Source organism: Myxine glutinosa, chromosome 7, assembly GCF_964187855.1.
Source record: "Myxine glutinosa chromosome 7, kmMyxGlut1.1, whole genome shotgun sequence".
Lineage (NCBI taxonomy): Eukaryota > Metazoa > Chordata > Myxini > Myxiniformes > Myxinidae > Myxine > Myxine glutinosa.
This window is the reverse complement of record NC_136267.1, coordinates 190,209,759-190,228,200: the sequence shown is the minus strand read 5'-3', so window position 1 is coordinate 190,228,200 and position 18,442 is coordinate 190,209,759. Positions and strand designations below refer to the sequence as shown.

The following is an 18,442-nucleotide window of genomic DNA, read 5'->3' as shown; positions in this document are numbered from 1 at the left end:
CACGACTCGAACTTGCTTTGGTTTTTGGAAGTGGCTTGTAAATACTGACTGACATTCAATGAATTGAAATGTAGCTATTCTGTGGGAACCATAAATCTGTTGGGGTACACGGTGTCTGGAGGGGAGATAAGGCCCGATCCAGCACGCCTGCAGGCCCTAGTCGACCTTTCCCCTCCCGTTGACCGTACGACTTTAAGACACACAATGGGATTATTTGCCCATTACAGCATGTGAGTCTCACGCTTCTCAGAGAAGATAAGACCTCTCGTGGAATGTAAAACATTCCCTCTGCCCTTGACCGCGCTGACGGCATTTCAACAACTAAAAGGAGACGTCGCCCGCTCAGTCGTAACTTCAATCGACGAGACAATTCCTTTCGTGGTAGAGACAGATGCGTCCGATTGCGCAATTGCAGCGACCTTGAGTCAGGGTGGCCACCCTGTGACTTTTTTCCTCAAGGACACTGACTGAGTGACTGATAGTGAGTGACGTCACTCCTATATAGAAAAAGAGGCGTACTCCGAGGTTGAATCGATCCGCAGGTGGAGACACCACCTTCTAGGACAGCGCTTCACCATCATAACTGATAGACCTGTCCGTCTCGTTCATGTATGAAAGGAAGCATTCTCAAAAGATAAAGAACGAGAAGATTGATCGTTGGCGCATATAACTGGCTGCCTATTTCTTTGAAATTAAGTACAGGTTCGGGTATGTACAACCTCGTGGCTGATGCGTTGTTTAGGCCCGTCTGCGCGGGGATGACCATTGGCGACCTGCATAATATCCACATGGCACTCTGTCACCCTGGTGTGACATGGATGGCTCACTTTGTTAGGAGTAAGAACTTACCTTTCTCCATGGAGGAGATACGTCAGTTATGCAAGACCTGCAGGGTTTGCACGGAACTTAAACCGAGTTTCTACCAGCCAGTGGTGGGTACCCTCATACACGCCGGTAGACCATGGGAGCGCCTGAATGTCGATTTCAAGGGGCCTCTGCCCAGTAATCGGTACATGCTGACAATAGTGGACGAGTACTCGCGATTCCCGTTCGCATTTCCATGCGCTGACACGTCTTCCCTGACAGTGATCTGCTGTTTTAGGCAGCTGTTCCTGATGTTCGGGTATCCGGCATTCATACACAGTGACCGTGGGACTGCTTTTATGTCTCGGGAGCTAAAGTTATTTCTCCTTGAGTGTGGCATCGCCACTGCCTGTTTGTGTATAACCCCCGAGGGAATGGCCAAATCAAAAAATACAACGGTGTTATCTGGAGGGCTATCACGATGGCCTTGCGTACCCGTGGCTTAGCCCCGACCATGTGGGAGCAGGTGCTTCCAGAAGCACTGCATGCGATCCGCTCCCTGCTGTGCACCTCCACTAATGCCACTCCGCATGAGAGACTCTTCCGGTACCAACGTCACGGTTTAGCGCTCATCCCTTACCACCGTGGCTAGCAGAGCCTGGACCTGCAATGCTAAAACACATGGTTCGTCAAAGCAAATATGAACCGCTTGCTGACCGGGTAGACATACTGGAAGCGAATCCACATTATGCGCACGTTTGATTTGCCGATGGCAGACGAACTACGGTACCACTTCGGCATCTAGCACCTTGTGGTGAGATGGACGACACAGTAGCTGACTCGACTACCCCCATCTTGCCCGACTCGAGCCCTACCGAGGCTACTGGGGGTGACGCTGTCTCGCAATACAAAATCATGTTTCCTTTGCCTCAGGCCGCGGACTCGCTAGGTTCTGATAGGAGATCATCGGGTGATGGAGAGCGGTCTATGCCTAGCACTGGTGGCTATGGAGAAGAAGGTGTGTACCGCACACGTGGCGGCCGGCTGTGTCAACCTCCGACTCGTTTCGGTTTTGATTATTCCAATTTTTTTTTTTTTTTTTTTTTTTGTATACAAGATCGAGGCTCGTGAAAGAGCGTACATTAATCACACAGAAAGACAAACCGACACATAAAACATCGGTAGACAAGATGGGGAGAGAGGGGGAAGGACACAAACACAACATTTGAGAGCAGGGACCGAGAGACATGGAGACATCGAGAGACATCGAGAGATCTGAGAGATCTGAGAGAGGGCGAGGGCTTTGGGCGGGGGGGGGGGCATGGGAAGGGGGTGGTGGGAGAGGTATAAAACATATGGACACTGCCAGGACTTCCAGGAAAGAAGTTGGAATTTCAAACAAGGTGGATCTGGGGTGAATTAGCGGGGGTAGAAAAGATCAAGGTTTTGGATGGGGGAAGATAAGAGATGGTGGTGAACAGCTGTTTTAAAGACCTGGAGGGAGGAGTGGGATTGAAGGGAGTGAGGGAGTTTGTTCCAGAGGCGGGAGAAAAGAGGAATGAAAGAGTGAAGGTGAGCAGAGAGCCGAGATTTCGGCAGTTTAACCATCAGAGGGTTGCTGGCAGATCTTGTGCGACCTGTAGGAATATTTGGGGGACAGAGCACAGAGAGAGCTGGGGGTGCAAGGTGGGAGAGGAGTCGGTAGAAGACAGAAAGACCACCTACCTGCCTGCGGTGAGTGAGTGAAAGGCCCTCAGAGATAGCTTCATCGCGGGAGATTCCAATAATTCTGAAAGCTTTGGTTTCAACAGCGTGAAGCCGAGCTAGGTGTGAGGCAGGAGCACCGGCCCATAGGGGAGAACAGTATTCCATTGAGCTGCGGATGAAAGCCTTGTATGTGGTGAGGAGCTCAGGTGTGCCGAGGAAGGACTTCGCACAACGGAGGATGCCCAGTCGGCGACTGGCTTTGGAGGCCAGCTTGGAAATGTGGTTTTCCCAAGAAAGATCATGGCAGATAGTGAGACCCAAAAGCTTGAGCGACAGAACTTCTTGGAGAGGATTGTTGAGAAAGTAGATGGGAGGGTTGTCCAGTCGATCTTTTCGGAGAGACATAGTAAGAGTGTGAGATTTGTCAAGATTGAAAGACATGTTCCACTTGTTTGACCAGTCTGTGATTTTGTCCAAGTCTTCAGAGAGTGAGGAGGCTGCAGACTGCCGATCTGAGGGAAGTGGAATGGAGCGGTAGAGAGTGGGGTCATCAGCAAAGAGATAGAGAGGATTTTCAAGAGAGTCAGAGAGATCATTGATGAAGACCAGAAAAAGCACGGGGCCCAGAACACTGCCTTGGGGAACTCCAGCCTGAACAGGAGGAGGAGATGAGAGAAACCCATTCAGGACCACACGTTGACGACGACTAGAGAGGAAGTCCGCCAGCCATGCGTGGAGATTTCCATGGATACCAAAGGAGGAGAGTTTGGTGAGCAGAGCGGGGTGCCAGACCGTGTCGAAGGCACGTGATATGTCGAGGGAGACAGCTCTAATTTCCTGTTTGGCATTGAGGACCTCCATCCATTGTTGAGACAGCAGAAGCAGCATGTCCAGAGTAGAGTGACCTGGTCTGAAACCAAATTGATGATCAGAGATCAAGCCATTGGAGAAGAGGAAAGATTTCATATCCGAAGCAATGATGGATTCCATGACTTTGCTGATAATTGGGAGAAGGCTGATTGGTCTGTAGTTGCTAGGATCTGTTTTTGCACCTTTTTTGTGCAAAGCGGTGATGTTGGCTGATTTCCAAGCAGATGGCAGTTGACCTTGAGCAAAAGAGAGGGTGAAGAGAACAGAGAGAGGGTGAGATAGAGCAGCAGAGCAGGATTTTAGGACCCGTGGGCTGATGCCGTCGGGTCCAGTTGCAGAATCAGACTCGAGGGTTGACAGAAACTTTTCCACCTTGTCAGGAGGAAAGGACATGGAGTCCAGGAGCAGCAGGGTACGACTGGGTATGGTGGGTACAGAGAGGGATGGGTTTGGGACACAAGATTTAGAGGCAAACACAGAGTTGAGGCATTCAGCTTTTTCACGTGCGGAGTCAGCTGTGTAGCCGTTTGAGGTAAGGGAGGGGATGGAGGGGGAACAAACACCAGAAACGGATTTGACCAGATGCCACCAGGATTTGGAAGAGGGAGACAGATAAGAGAGTTCGGTCTTGAGAACGGAGAGATATTGTTTCCTGGCTCTCCTGAGGGTGGACACACACTTGTTTCGGGCTTTGTGAAAGGAAATGAGATTTCCTTGCGTTGGATTTGCTTTCCAGGAGACGAAGGCAAGTTGTTTCTGGGCAACAGCCTCACCACAAGATTCCGTGTACCATGGACGGGAGGAAGGGTATGACAACTGAAGACGAGATGGGATAAATCTGTGCATGAGAGAGAGCAATTTACTTTGGAAGAATTCCCAGGATGAGTTGATGTCAGAGGTGGTAGAGATGGGAGACCAGTCCAGATGATTGATGGCTGCTTGAAGACCGTGCCAGTTGGCCTGAGTGAAATGCCAGACTCGTCGACGCTGAGCAGGCTCCCTGAGGATGGTCAGAGAGATGTCCACTTTAACAAGGACATGATCAGATGATCCGATTGGAGCAGAAGAAGAGCAGCAGACATTTTCAGGCAAGTTAGTCATAACCAAGTCCAGAAGAGAAGATGTTCCGTTGACTGAGATCCGGGTCGGGAAATTGACAGATTGTGTCAGTCCCAGTGAGTCGCAGAAGTCCTTTGCTGAGGAACCATGGCTGGTGAGAGAGGTACCCACACCCAGCCAACTGGCATGATGACAGTTGAAATCACCACATATGAGGAAGAGAGAGTTGGGATGAGTAGATAGAAGTTGGTCCATATTATCAGACAGCGAGATGTAGATGGAGTCATCACTGTTTGGTGGACGGTACAACACACATATGAACAAGAGGTGGGAGCGAAGGGGAAGCCGTAGCCAGAGGTATTCCTGGGGGTGAGGTGGAGAGAGTGCAGTTCAGGGCGAGTGAGGAAGAGAGTTTTTGATAAAGATAGCAACCCCGCCTCCAGGACGAGGCTCAGGTCTATCATACCGGAGGAGGGAGTAGCCCGGGAGAGATACTAAGGAATCAGAGACATCATAAAGGAGGAAAGTTTCTGTTAAGCAGATCACGTCTGGTTTGACAGAAGCAACCTGTATGGAGAGATCAGTTAAGTTTGAACGAAGGCCCCGGATGTTTGAGGTCCATACCGTTAATGAAGAGGAAGGGGGAGCATCAGATACAGAACAGGGGGGAGGAGGGGTAGGGTAAGATGTGGAAGAGGTGGAAGAGGTAGGGAGAGCTGTTGAAGGTGTGTCAGAGATTTCAGAATAGCTCGGAGAAAGGGAAGGATGGGGCGGACAAAAGGTTTGATGGTGATTGGGTGAGGCACAATGAGGTGTTATTTGAGGAGGGGGAAGAGCGAGGCAGAAGGTTGGGGGAGATGGAGGTGAGAGTTGGAAGGGGGAAGAAGCAGGGAGGATGCTTTGAGGAGGGGGAGTGAGAGGGGGGAAATTGAGAAGCAATGAGGGTGGGGAGATTTGAAGGGGAGGGGTGAGGGGGGAGTTTGGGAGGGAAGGGACAAGGGGAGGGATTTGAAAGGGATGGGATATGGGGGAGATTTGGAGGGGAGGGGTGAGGCAGGAGTCTAGGAGGGGAGGGGCGAGGGGGCGTCTTGGCGGGGAGGGGTGAGGGGGTAGTTTAGGAGGGAGGGGGCAAGGGGGGAGATTTGAAAGGGATGGGTGATGGGGAAGATTTGGAGGGGAGGGGTAATGGGGAAGATTTGGAGGGGAGGGGTTATGGGGAAGATTTGGAGGGGAGGGGTGAGATTGGATTTTAGAAAGTGTACGATTTATGGGAAACGAACATTTATTGCAAAATGGGTTTCTTGTGACCTTCGAGTTAAAAATACGTTTAAGGACGCTGGATGGAGGATGGAGTGCAGGAGAGTTTAGGGAATGTAGAAAAAAGGCACTATAGGAGATGGATATTTTTTTTGGGATGAATTGATTTGGTGAGCAAGTCGAAAGCAGCCTTTTAAAGAAGAAGAAGAAAAAGGTGTTATAAAATATGATGGAATACATAACTTGAGGGGAAAGTGTAAACATTGAAGGTTAATAACAGTGAAAACTATCTGGGGAAATGGGGGAGAAACACGTGGTCGAAGAACGAACGAACGAATAAGAATGAATAAACGAATGAGAACAGAGAAGGAAATGTTTTTTTGTTTTGTTTTTTTTTGAGTTGCGATTTACACAAGGAAGTAGGCTATGGGTGAAAAGACTGGGAATACAGAGAACGAAAGTTATTGGATCACAAACGACGGACCGCTGAGAGAAAAACAAAGCCTCAAGGTTGTACAGTGTACACTGTACAAGGCCTCAAGACACGACACGAATTAACACGATTTTCAATACAGGTATGAAAGATTTGCACCGAAAAATCTTCGTCGGGACACAATATACGTACAACACCATAAATAAATACAGTTTTAACGAAAATACAAATAGGAACAATCACTTAACTTCGATTTCAAATCGTTCGCGACGCGGCAAAGGCCTTGCTCGCGACACGGCAAACAGACGATCAATTTATGAAAGATAAACACCGAGAAACGACCAAAGTTGCACACAATAACTTCACACACCGAAAGATAAGTACAGTTTCGACAAAATACAATTGTGAACAGACTTAACTTCGAAAAACGTGGAGACCGTGTGGAGCTTCGAAAATCCCTCCCACCGTCTCCGAGATCTCGCGAGACCATTAGTGGTATTCTTAAGACAGGGAGAATGTGATGAATCAGACGACATAAAGCCAGTTGCTGGCGTGATACACATAACTGTCTGGCTGGGGCGGTCCCTGCGGAGATGGGCGTTTTTGCATATGTAACCAGCTGTGAGAGTGGGAGACTGCCATACTTGTGGCTATGACTCTTTGAGAGCTAGGTAAGAGTATTAATTTGCTGCTTAGTAGTTTGCTTAATTTTAAATGTATTGGGATGCTTTGCTTGTATCATGTAGACTAATGTTATGATATTGTGTTATGTTTAGATGCACCTGGTCGATTGCAATAAAGCCTCCTTAGTTGAGAGAGGTCTCTGGCTCTGATTTCACAACAGCCACACTGAAACAACAACCTTTATGTGAGTGGGAAATAATAAAATAATCTCTAAGGTCACTCAAAGAACCGTGGATACTGCCTAGGCCGCACATTATGACTCAAATCTGTCACGTGCTCTCATAGATTTGGCATTCACTAAAAAAAAAAATTTTTATTTTATATTTCACGAGCAAATACCAACCATTGTCTCGCTGATGGAAATACTAAGAGAGGGGATGTGGGAGACAGGGAGGTGGGGGAGAGAGAGGGGAGGGAGAAGGGAGAGAGAGGAGAGGGAGAAGGGAGAGAGAGGGGAGGGAGAGAGAGGGGGAGTCAGAGGGAGAGAGGGGGAGGCAGAGGGAGAGAGAGAGAGGCGGAGGGAGAGGGGGAGGGAGAGAGAGAGGGGGAGGGAGGAAGAGAGAGAAAGAGAGAGAGACAGAGAGGGAGGGAGAGAGAGGGGAGGGAGAGAGAGGGGGGAGGGAAAATAGAGCGAGAGAGAGAGAGAGAGAGAGAGAGAGAGAGAGAGGCGGAGGGAGAAGGGGAGGAGAGAGAGGGGGAGGGAGAGAGAGAGAGAGAGAGACGGAGGGAGGAAGAGAGAGGAAGAGAGAGGGGAGAGAGGGGAGGGAGAGAGAAGAGGGGGAGAGAGAGGGGGAGGGAGAGGTCTGATGGGCACGAAATTTTCACCATAGGAGCCCCTCCTCTTTTAGAATATTTTAATAACAATTATGACATCATAGGTCATGTGGTACAGGCGCGATCTTGGAAAAACCGAAAAATGTTGCACCTCTATCTCCAAAACCGCTGCATGGACAAAATTGAAACACGGCTCATTGTAAAGAACTCCATATGGGGAATAGGTGTTGTTAACGATGACATCATTGGTGCCATAATTATGACGTCATAATTCGACAGGGACAACGCTTAGTCTGATCAGTTTGAAATGTATTGAGCATGATCTATGAAACAATTTTATGAGAGATATATAAATTTATGATGTCATCGCTCACGTGGTCTGGCAGCCATATTGGATCAAATAAAAAAAATGTTCAAAAACAGAAGAGTTGGCTCGCAACAAGTTGACTGCGCATGCTAAGTATTCTATGAATACCATCTAGTTAATGAAGTTTCCAAATATGTGGTGCTCACATAAAAATACATTGATGTTTCATAATGAGGTACAACACATAATGAGGTATTCCCTCCATGCGGTATGAGGAGGGTAAACTAACCCCTTCCCCTCAGGTCACCCTCTCGCTTATATACCTCCATGGTAAAGGGGGTAAAGCTAGATTCCAAGTAAACGTAAACCTACAGTCTAGGTAACCCTCTTCCCTCCCTCTCCACCCCCGCTTCCCATCAAGTCCCCGGACCAAATTCAAATAGAGAAGCCCCCACCCCCTTCCCTGCAAGTCGACCTACCAAACAAGTTGAGAACACCCGCTACCCTCCCCACTTCTCTCCCCCCTCCCTCATCCCTCTTCCCTATCTTGGTATTCCTGTCAGTGAAGCGACAGGTTGTATTTGCTTTGTTAATAATTGTATATTAACAGGTTCCCATGGGAATTCTGTGCAATCTACATATATAAAACGGAAAAACATGGCCCAGGAAGCTATACATTCGTCCATCCGTCAGTCGTCAGTCAGTGAAGCCGTGAAACTGTAATTATGTGTCTATTAATTGTGTACTGTTTGAACAACGGTTGCATCCTGTCTATTAATTCTGTACGTTTATTAATTACGTGTTGTTGGAATATACCGTTCGACCTTTTAGACTGCTGAGATCCCTTAGACCTTTTAAAACCCTTTAAGTCCACCTAGAGCCTTAACACCACCAAGACCCTGAAGACCCAAAAGACATAAAATACCCTGAAGACCTAAAAGACCCTGAAGACCATTAAAATCCAAAAATACAATGAAGACCCTTAAAGACCCAGAGGACCCAAAACATCCTGAAGACCGATAAATACCCCAAACACCCAAAATACCCCTAAAACCTTCAAAGACCCCAAATACCCAAAAGACCCTTAAATACTCAAAAGACCCAGAGCACCCAAAATAACTGGAAGACCCCCAAAGACTCAAAAGACCCAAAATACCCCAAAGACCAAAAATTCCTCAAAAAACCTTCAAGACACAGAGGACCAAAAAGACCTCAAATGCCCCCAAAGATCCAAAAAACCCCAAAGCCTCAAAGACCCAGAAGACACAAAATACCTAAAAGATCCTTAAAGACAATGACGACCCAAAATACCATGAAGACACAAAATACACAAGATACACTGAAGACCATTAAAGACACAGAAGACCCAAAATACCCCAAATACCCAAAATATCCTGAAGACCCATAAAGACCCAAAAGACCACAAGGACCAAAAAGACCCCAAAGATGCAAAAGATACAAAATACCCAAAAGTCCCAAAAGACACTCAAGACACTGAATACCTGTAAGACCCATAAGACCATTTAAACCCATTAAACACCAAGATCCTGAAGACCCCCAAGATCCCTAAGACCACTCTTACCTTTAAGACTCTTTCAATACTTGAGACACCTTGAGATCCCTTCACCCTTCCAACCTTTTATACACTTTAAGCCTTTACACCCCTTAAGTCCCGAGACCTTAACACCATTTACACACCTTACATCCCTTACAACCACCAGACCGATTAGGCAGCTTGGACCCTTGACCATTTAGACCTTTTTTTTATTACAAATAAATTACAAATAAATAATATCACCAATATTAGAAATTAATTTATAAAAAAAGAAATGTTTGTATTATAATTGGTGTAAATCATGACAATACAGCAACTCAAGCTCAATCAAGTCATAATCCTCAGTTTGACCAAGCCTGTGCCTGTGCGGCGACGTTTGGTGAGGCGAGCGTAGCGAGCCCCCTCCAAATTCTGCCCCCTCAAATCCCAACTCTCCGTCCTCCCGTAATCCTTTATTTCAGTTCTTAACAAAATTATACAAGGATAAACAAGGTACTTTGGTGCAGGAGGAGGCCAAGCAGCCCATCATGCCTGTCAGATAGTCTTTTCACCAGAAAGTTTCCTCACAAGAAAGCTTGTCATCATCTCACCTAGTTATTTGCAAGCCTGCATCTTCTTTACTGCCAACCAGACACTTCTATACATACTCACCTCCAATCATCTTTGGAGAGGCCCATCAATATGTTCATCTCCTCGTCCTCTTGCATTAGGCGGTATGCAGCACTCACGTGGTGGTTCTCAAGAACAGAGCGGTCATTGTACAAAATCGCTGTATCTGACCTTCACATTGGAACAGAAAAATGCCCCAAGGGGATTCGTAACATTATAACACCTAAAACATTAAAATACACAATATTACACTTTATAATACTTTCACATTGTAATACACAACATTACACTTTATAATACTTTCACATTATAATACACAATATTACATTTTATAATACCTTCACATTATAATACACAATATTACACTTTATAATACTTTCACATTGTAATACACAACATTACACTTTATAGTACCTGTACATTATAATACACAAAATTACATTTTATAATACTATCATGTGACTGCTCTCAGTTAAGATCGAGAGTAAGCCATGGATGGAAACGAGCGTTAATGAAGGTGTTATTCAATTGATGGCGGATGATACGCAATGAGGAAGAAGAATACCGACTTACCTGGACGGCCTTGATGATGTCTTCACCCTTCGAAAACAAACTCAAACCGAGGCGGATTTTCGGTCGAAAAATAAACACGGCTTTATTGCCGGAACCCGATACAAAGAACTTGACGATAAATACTACAATCTAATTTGGGATCCCACACACCAGATTCCAACAACAGACAAAGGAATATATATCATAAAATAAAGGGGTCGTTGTGCGTGTGTGTGGTCCGGGCTTATCTCTGTTTGGCTGTGTATGTCAGGAATCGTCAGGCCCTGAGCTCATCATCCGAACAAGGCTCCGGTTGGTAGGAAGAAGGCCTCGACGCGCCCCCATTCACTAAGCCTCGACAAGGCATCCCCCGTGCGCGAAGCGAGCGAGCGGCGTGCAACCCGCCCCCTCAGCCATGCAATGTCCTCACGGATTCGGCACGGAACTGCGATGCACCCAACAGATCAGAAAGGAGAGGGGGTCGAGGGTGAGGGCAAGAGCGAAGGAGGTCCAGGCACCAAGGTCTGTATCAACGAGCAGGGAGGAGAGAGAGAGAGAAATGTCGGTCTCTCTTCTCTTTTTATCAACCAGTCCGTCGCTTCTTGCTTGCCCCTCGCATCCTCCAATCCGAGGGATGCTTCTTGCCCCTCCCCCGCCCAATCACCAGTCCTTCCTTAATCTGCCAATCGGCGGCCTTCATCCTGCCTTGTGTCTTCCTATTGGTGGTGTCTTGTCCAATCACTGCCCCTCTGGGCATGGCTCTCGGCCTCCACATTATAATACACAATATTACACTTTATAATATTGCAAGAGTTGCTATGCAAGTTGGTGTTGTAGCAGGCTGCGGCTCCATCGGCAGTGCCCCGAACTGGCTTCTGGTGAGTTTTATTATTAGGGGGGAATTAATTAGTGTGTGTGCTAATGGGGATGGATTGCTAACTAGTGTCTATGTGCGTTGCCATACGGGACAATGGGATGATCACAGAGGGAACAACGTACAATGGAATTTTACACTTATGCCCTAATCTAGTTAACAAGCCCCGCCCCCTTGTGACGGGGATGAATAAACACTTAATCCGAACAAACCGCCTAAACAGACTTATTACATGTGGGGTGCCCTATCACGACAACCGGAGCATGATACCGACACAGATCTACCTGAATCAATATATCCCCCAACCCCAAAATTCATAACAATAACTTCACATTATAATACATAAATATTACACTTTATATTGCTTTCACATTGTAATACACAACATTACACATAATAGTACCTATACATTATAATACACAATATTACATTTTATAATACCTTCACATTATAATACACAATATTACAATTTATAATACTTTCACATTATAATACACAATATAACATTTTATAATAACTTCACATTATAATGCACAATATTACACTTTATAATACTTTCACATTATAATACACAATATTACATTTTATAATACCTTCACATTATAATACACAATATTACACTTTATAATACTTTCACATTATAATACACAATATTACATTTTATAATACCTTCACATTATAATACACAATATTACACTTTATAATACTTTCACATTATAATACACAATATTACATTTTATAATACCTTCACATTATAATGCACAACATTACACTTTATAATACTTTCACATTATAAAACACAATATTACATTTTATAATAATAATAATAATAATGCATTTATTTTATATAGCGCTTTTCAGGAAGCCCAAAGACGCTTTGACAGAGTGCAAAACATAATGCATAGCAAAACATAAAAACAATTGCAAAAAAGAAGATTTCAATAGGGAAATATTCAAAGCACAAAGGAGGGAGAAGGAGAGGAGATAGTCAGGGGTTAGATGCTGTGGGTTAAATGTTGAATGCAGTGTTGAACAGGTGGGTCTTGAGTGATGTTTTGAATGTGGTGAGTGAGGAGGAGTCTCTGATGGTGTGAGGTAGTGAGTTCCAGAGGGTGGGAGCAGCGATGGAGAAGGCCCTGTCCCCCCATGATCTGAATTTGGTCCGGATGGGGGGGGGGGGTCAGGAGGTTGGTACCAGCAGAGCGGAGGTTGCGGGTGGGAGTGTGACTGGAGAGGAGGTCAGCCAGGTAGGATGGGGCCAGGTTATGGAGGGCTTTTGTAGGTCAAGAGGAGGATTTTGTACTGGATTCTCTGGGAGATGGGGAGCCAGTGAAGCTTGTAAAGGACGGGGGTGATGTGGTCACGGGTCCGGGAATGGGTGAGTAGACGGGCAGCGGAGTTCTGAATGTATTGGAGTTTATTGGTGATTGTTGAGGGTGAACCATAAAGGAGGCTATTGCAGTAGTCCAGACGGGAAGTGATGAAGGCGTGGATGAGGGTTTCTGCAGCCACGGAGGAGAGGGATGGACGGAAACGGGCGATGTTTTTCAGGTGAAAGAAGGCTGTCTTTGTGATCTGTTTAGTGTATTTGTCGAAGGAGAGGGTTTGGTCAAAGATGATGCCAAGATTCCGGATGTGAGGGGAGGTGGATCCTGGGATACCATCGATGTTGAGGGCAAAGTTATGGGTGGATTTTATGAGCGTTTTTGGGCCAATGATGATTATTTCAGATTTATCATAGTTAAGTTCTGGTGAGTTCTGTCGCTCAAGATTTTGGGTCTCACTATCTGCCATGATCTTTCTTGGGAAAACCACATTTCCAAGCTGGCCTCCAAAGCCAGTCGCCGACTGGGCATCCTCCGTCGTGCGAAGTCCTTCCTCGGCACACCTGAGCTCCTCACCACATACAAGGCTTTCATCCGCAGCTCAATGGAATACTGTTCTCCCCTATGGGCCGGTGCTCCTGCCTCACACCTAGCTCGGCTTCACGCTGTTGAAACCAAAGCTTTCAGAATTATTGGAATCTCCCGCGATGAAGCTATCTCTGAGGGCCTTTCACTCACTCACCGCAGGCAGGTAGGTGGTCTTTCTGTCTTCTACCGACTCCTCTCCGGCCTTGCACCCCCAGCTCTCTCTGTGCTCTGTCCCCCAAATATTCCTACAGGTCGCACAAGATCTGCCAGCAACCCTCTGATGGTTAAACTGCCGAAATCTCGGCTCTCCGCTCACCTTCACTCTTTCATTCCTCTTTTCTCCCGCCTCTGGAACAAACTCCCTCACTCCCTTCAATCCCACTCCTCCCTCCAGGTCTTTAAAACAGCTGTTCACCACCATCTCTTATCTTCCCCCATCCAAAACCTTGATCTTTTCTACCCCCGCTAATTCACCCCAGATCCACCTTGTTTGAAATTCAAACTTCTTTCCTGGAAGTCCTGGCAGTGTCCATATGTTTTATACCTCTCCCACTGCCCCCTTCCCACGCTCCCCCCCCCCCCCAAAGCCCTCGCCCTCTCTCAGATCTCTCGATGTCTCCATGTCTCTCGGTCCCTGCTCTCAAATGTTGTGTTTGTGTCCTTCCCCCTCTCTCCCCATCTTGTCTACCGCTCCCTATGTTATATGTTTTATGTGTCGGTTTGTCTTTCTGTGTAATTAATGTTCGCTCTTTCACGAGCCTCGATCTTGTATACAAAAAAAAAAAAAAAAAAAAAGTTTGAGGAAGTTGATTTGAAGCCAGGATTTTATTTCAGTGATGCAGTTTGTCAGGATAGAGTGGGTGGCGGTGGAGATGGACTTGGTGGAGATGAAAAGCTGGATGTCATCGGCGAAGCAGTGGAATTGGAGACCATGACGGCGGATTAAGTGACCGAGGGGGGACAGGTAAAGGATGAAGAGGAGGGGGCCAAGAACTGAACCTTGGGGGACACCTTGGGGGAGGGGAGCAGTGGGGGATTTGCAGTTATTGATGGAGATGAACTGGCGTCTGTCAGAGAGGTATGATTTAATCCAAGAGAGGGCAGTGCCGGTAATGTTAAAGGTGGTTTCAAGTCGGGTGAGGAGGATGGTGTGATCGATGGTGTCAAAGGTGGCGCTGAGGTCGAGGAGGATGAGAATGTTGAGGTTGCCAGCGTCAGAGGAGAGGAGAAGGTCGTTGGTGATTTTGAGGAGAGCAGTTTCAGTACTGTGGTTGGAGCGGAATCCGGATAGGAATGTTTCATACAGGTTATTGGCAGAGAGGTGATGTTTGAGTTGAGTGGCTACAGCGCGTTCCAAAACTTTTGACAGAAAGGGTAGGTTGGAGATGGGTCTGAAGTTATTTAGGGTGTCAGGGTTTAGTCCAGGTTTTTTCAGAATGGGGGTAACAGCAGCAATTTTGAGGGACGGTGGGACGATGCCTGTAGACAGGGAGGAGTTTATTGTTGCAATGATAAGTGGAGAGAGAGCAGGAAGGGAGGCCTTGACAAAGCTGGAGGGGATGGGGTCAAGAGTGCAGGTGGCAGTTTTCATTCCTATGAGGAGTTCAGAGAGGTCAGTATGGGAGACTGTGGAGAATTGAGACAGGGGATGGCAGGATAAGGGGGGGCAGGTGGTTTGAGGGGGAGCGGGTGCAGCGGTGGGCAAGCTGTTGTAGATGTTTTCAATTTTGCGTTGGAAGAATGAAAGGAAGGAGATGCAGTTGTCTTCTGTGAATGACTGGGTGGTGGTGTTCAGGGGGCTGAGGAGTTTGTTTATTGTAGAGAAGAGTGCTTTTGGGTTTCCGGAGCCAGAGTGGATAATTTGAGAGTAGTAGGCGGAGCGGGCGCGGGAGAGGGTATCTTTATAGTGTTGTAGGTGGTCCTTGTAGGCCTGGGAGTGAACTGTGAGACCTGTTTTATTGCGGAGTCTTTCAAGTTGGCGAGCACGAGTTTTCATCAGGCGGAGTTCAGGGGTAAACCAGGGAGCAGAATGGGTGAAAGAAACTGTTTTGGTTTTCATAGGCGCAAGCTGGTCAAGGCAGGAGGAGAGAGTGTGGTTGTAGTATTCAGTGAGGTCAGAAGGGGTGTGGAGGTCAACGAAGGGAGAAGTGGACATTTTTTCAGAGAGGGTGGATGAGAATGAGGTAGGTGAAAGAGCGTTTAGCTTATGGAAGTTGATAGTGCGATAATGCCTTGGTGCTGGGGTGGGGATGTTGATGGTCAGAGTGATGGCTAAGTGGTCAGAGAGAGTGAGGTCAGAGCCAGAGAGATGGTGCAAAATTAGTCCAGTAGAGCAGACAAGGTCCAAAATGTGACCACGGTTATGGGTAGGAAAGTCGACATGTTGAGTGAGGTTAAAGCAGGTGAGTAAATCAGTGAAGTCAGTGGTTATCGTGGAGTCAGTGGAGTCCATGTGGATATTGAAATCACCAAGGAGGAGGATTGAGGGGGAGAGGGAACATAGCTGGGTCAGAAAGTAGGAGAAGTCAGACAGGAATGATGGGTGTGGTTTGGGACGGCGGTAGACAACAGCCATGACTGACTGTGTGTGACCAGAGAGTTTAAAAGCCAGGTTAAAAAGTTTAAAAGCCATAATACCTTCACATTATAATACACAATATTACACTTTATAATACTTTCACATTGTAATACACAACATTACATGTTATAGTATCTCTATATTGTAATACACAATATTACAATTTATAATACTATGACATTATAATACACAATATTACACTTTATAATACCTATACATTATAATACCCAACATTACACTTTATAATACCTATACATTATAATACACAACATTACACTTTATAATACCTTCACATTATAATACACAATATTACACTTTATCATACCTATCTGTATTATATTAGCCATAGGTGATTCTGTCTGTCTGTCTGTCCGGGGGTGTGGCTTACTCTATTTAGAGAGTACCTCCACCCATTCTGTGAGAGGCTTCTAAAAACAAATATCCACCATTTTTATTAACTCGCATAGCTTTGAGGCCTGTTTTGTTAGGCCAGCAGTGTCTTGCTCTCTCACAGTTTTATTTCAACTCTAATTCGATATGTCATTTCATTTTTCACAGTCGCTAACATAGTTTTAGACTTGGTGGAAAAAAACGGGAAGAAAATTCGATGAAAGTTTCCGTTTATAGAACTAAATTAATTCTCAAAGACCTGTAATTTCAAGGCCATTGAGTCTCTCTCACGCCTTTATCTCCAGTCGGCCTGCCTGACCGATTTGATTAATATCAAAACATACTAATATTAAAACATTAATATCAAAACAACAACAGATTAATACATACATAGTGTGTTCAAAAAGTATCCGACCTTTATTTTTCCTGCGTAAAAAAAAAGAAGCTAGGGAGGCGTTGATTGGTGCACGTATGTAGGCGATCCTAATGCGCACGCGTGAATTTTTCCCCACCTGCAGAAGCTGTCATTCAACGGCAGACCGCCGATGAGTGAGGACATGTAAGTGAGCGCCGTCGGATTTTCGTTTTTGACAAAATGACGGAAAAACTTGAACAACGCTACTGCATCAAATTTTGTGTTTCATCAAACCTGCATCAAAACTGCAACTTGGTTTCTGGGTTGTACCCATAAACCCAGGACTCATCGCCAGTGATCACTGTGTTGAGGAAGCTGGGATCACTGTTCACAGTCTCCAGCATGTCCTGTGTGAACTCCAAACGGAGTTGCTTCTGCTCAATCGTTAGCAGCTTTGGTACGAACTTCGTTGAGATTCTCCTGAAGCCCAAATCCTCCTTCATAATGGAATGAACGGTGTTGAATCTTGCGGATCGTTTCCACTTGGGAATCGCCAAGCTTTACACAAAATTTGATGCAGTAGCGTTGTTCAGGTTTTTCCGTCATTTTGTCAAAAACGAAAATCCGACGGCGCTCACTTACATGTCTCACTCATTGGCGGTCTGCCGTCGAATGACAGCTTCTGCAGGTGGGAAAAAATTCACGCGTGCGCATTAGGATCGCCTACATACGTGCACCAATCAACGCCTCCCTAGCTTCTTTTTTTTTACGCACGAAAAATAAAGGTCGGATACTTTTTGAACACAGTAGTATTTATATCAAAATATTTACATTAATATCATAACATTAATACATATTAATATCAAAACACCAATATCAAAGCATACTTACAACAAAACATATTAATATCAAAATAAACCTATATCAAAATATACTAATATCAAAACATACTAATAACAAAACATTAATATCAAGACAAACCAATATCAAAATATACTAATATAAAAACATACTAATAACAAAACATGAATATCAAGAAAAATCAATATCAAAACATATTAATATCAAAACAAACCAATAACATACTAACAACAAAAATATAAATATCAAAACATACTAATATCAATACATACTAATATCAAAACATACGAATATGAAAACATACCAATATGAAAACATACCAATATGAAATCATACCAATATGAAAACATACAAATATCAAAACATACTAACATCAAAACATACTAATATCAAAACATAGTAATATCAAAAATACTAAAATCAAAACATACTCATAACAAAACATTAATATCAAGACAAACCAATATAAAAACATATCAATATCAAAATATACTAATATCAAAACATATTAATATCAAAACATACACATATCAAAACATACTAATATCGAACAAGACCAATATAAAAACATATTAATATCAAAACATACACATATCAAAACATACTAATATCGAACAATACCAATATCAAAACATGTTAACATCAAATCATACTAAAATCAAAACATTAATATTGTTACGGTTCTTCGCCACCCTACTTCCCCTTACAAAGGGGGGATTAATCCCCTTGATCTTTCTGGGCTTGGCGGAACCGAGGCTTGACACGTCCCTTCTGGGAAAACACAGAGTAGGGTCTCGGGACCAATTCTCGCTCGTACCTAATTCCCTGCGCCGCCATGGAAGTGAGGAAGCAAGCATCGC

General features: G+C 45.1%; 1 protein-coding gene across 1 annotated transcript in view; it reads right to left on the bottom strand.

Annotated features, from left to right (window-relative positions):
* The window catches only part of LOC137430930 (dual specificity calcium/calmodulin-dependent 3',5'-cyclic nucleotide phosphodiesterase 1A-like), a 400,001-nt gene that overhangs the window by 175,544 nt on the left and 206,015 nt on the right, over positions 1–18,442 (bottom strand). Inside the window, exon 9 of the mRNA XM_078782637.1 lies at positions 10,102–10,230. Coding sequence (XP_078638763.1) covers positions 10,102–10,230 — 129 coding nt within the window. The remainder of the gene's footprint in view (positions 1–10,101; positions 10,231–18,442) is intronic.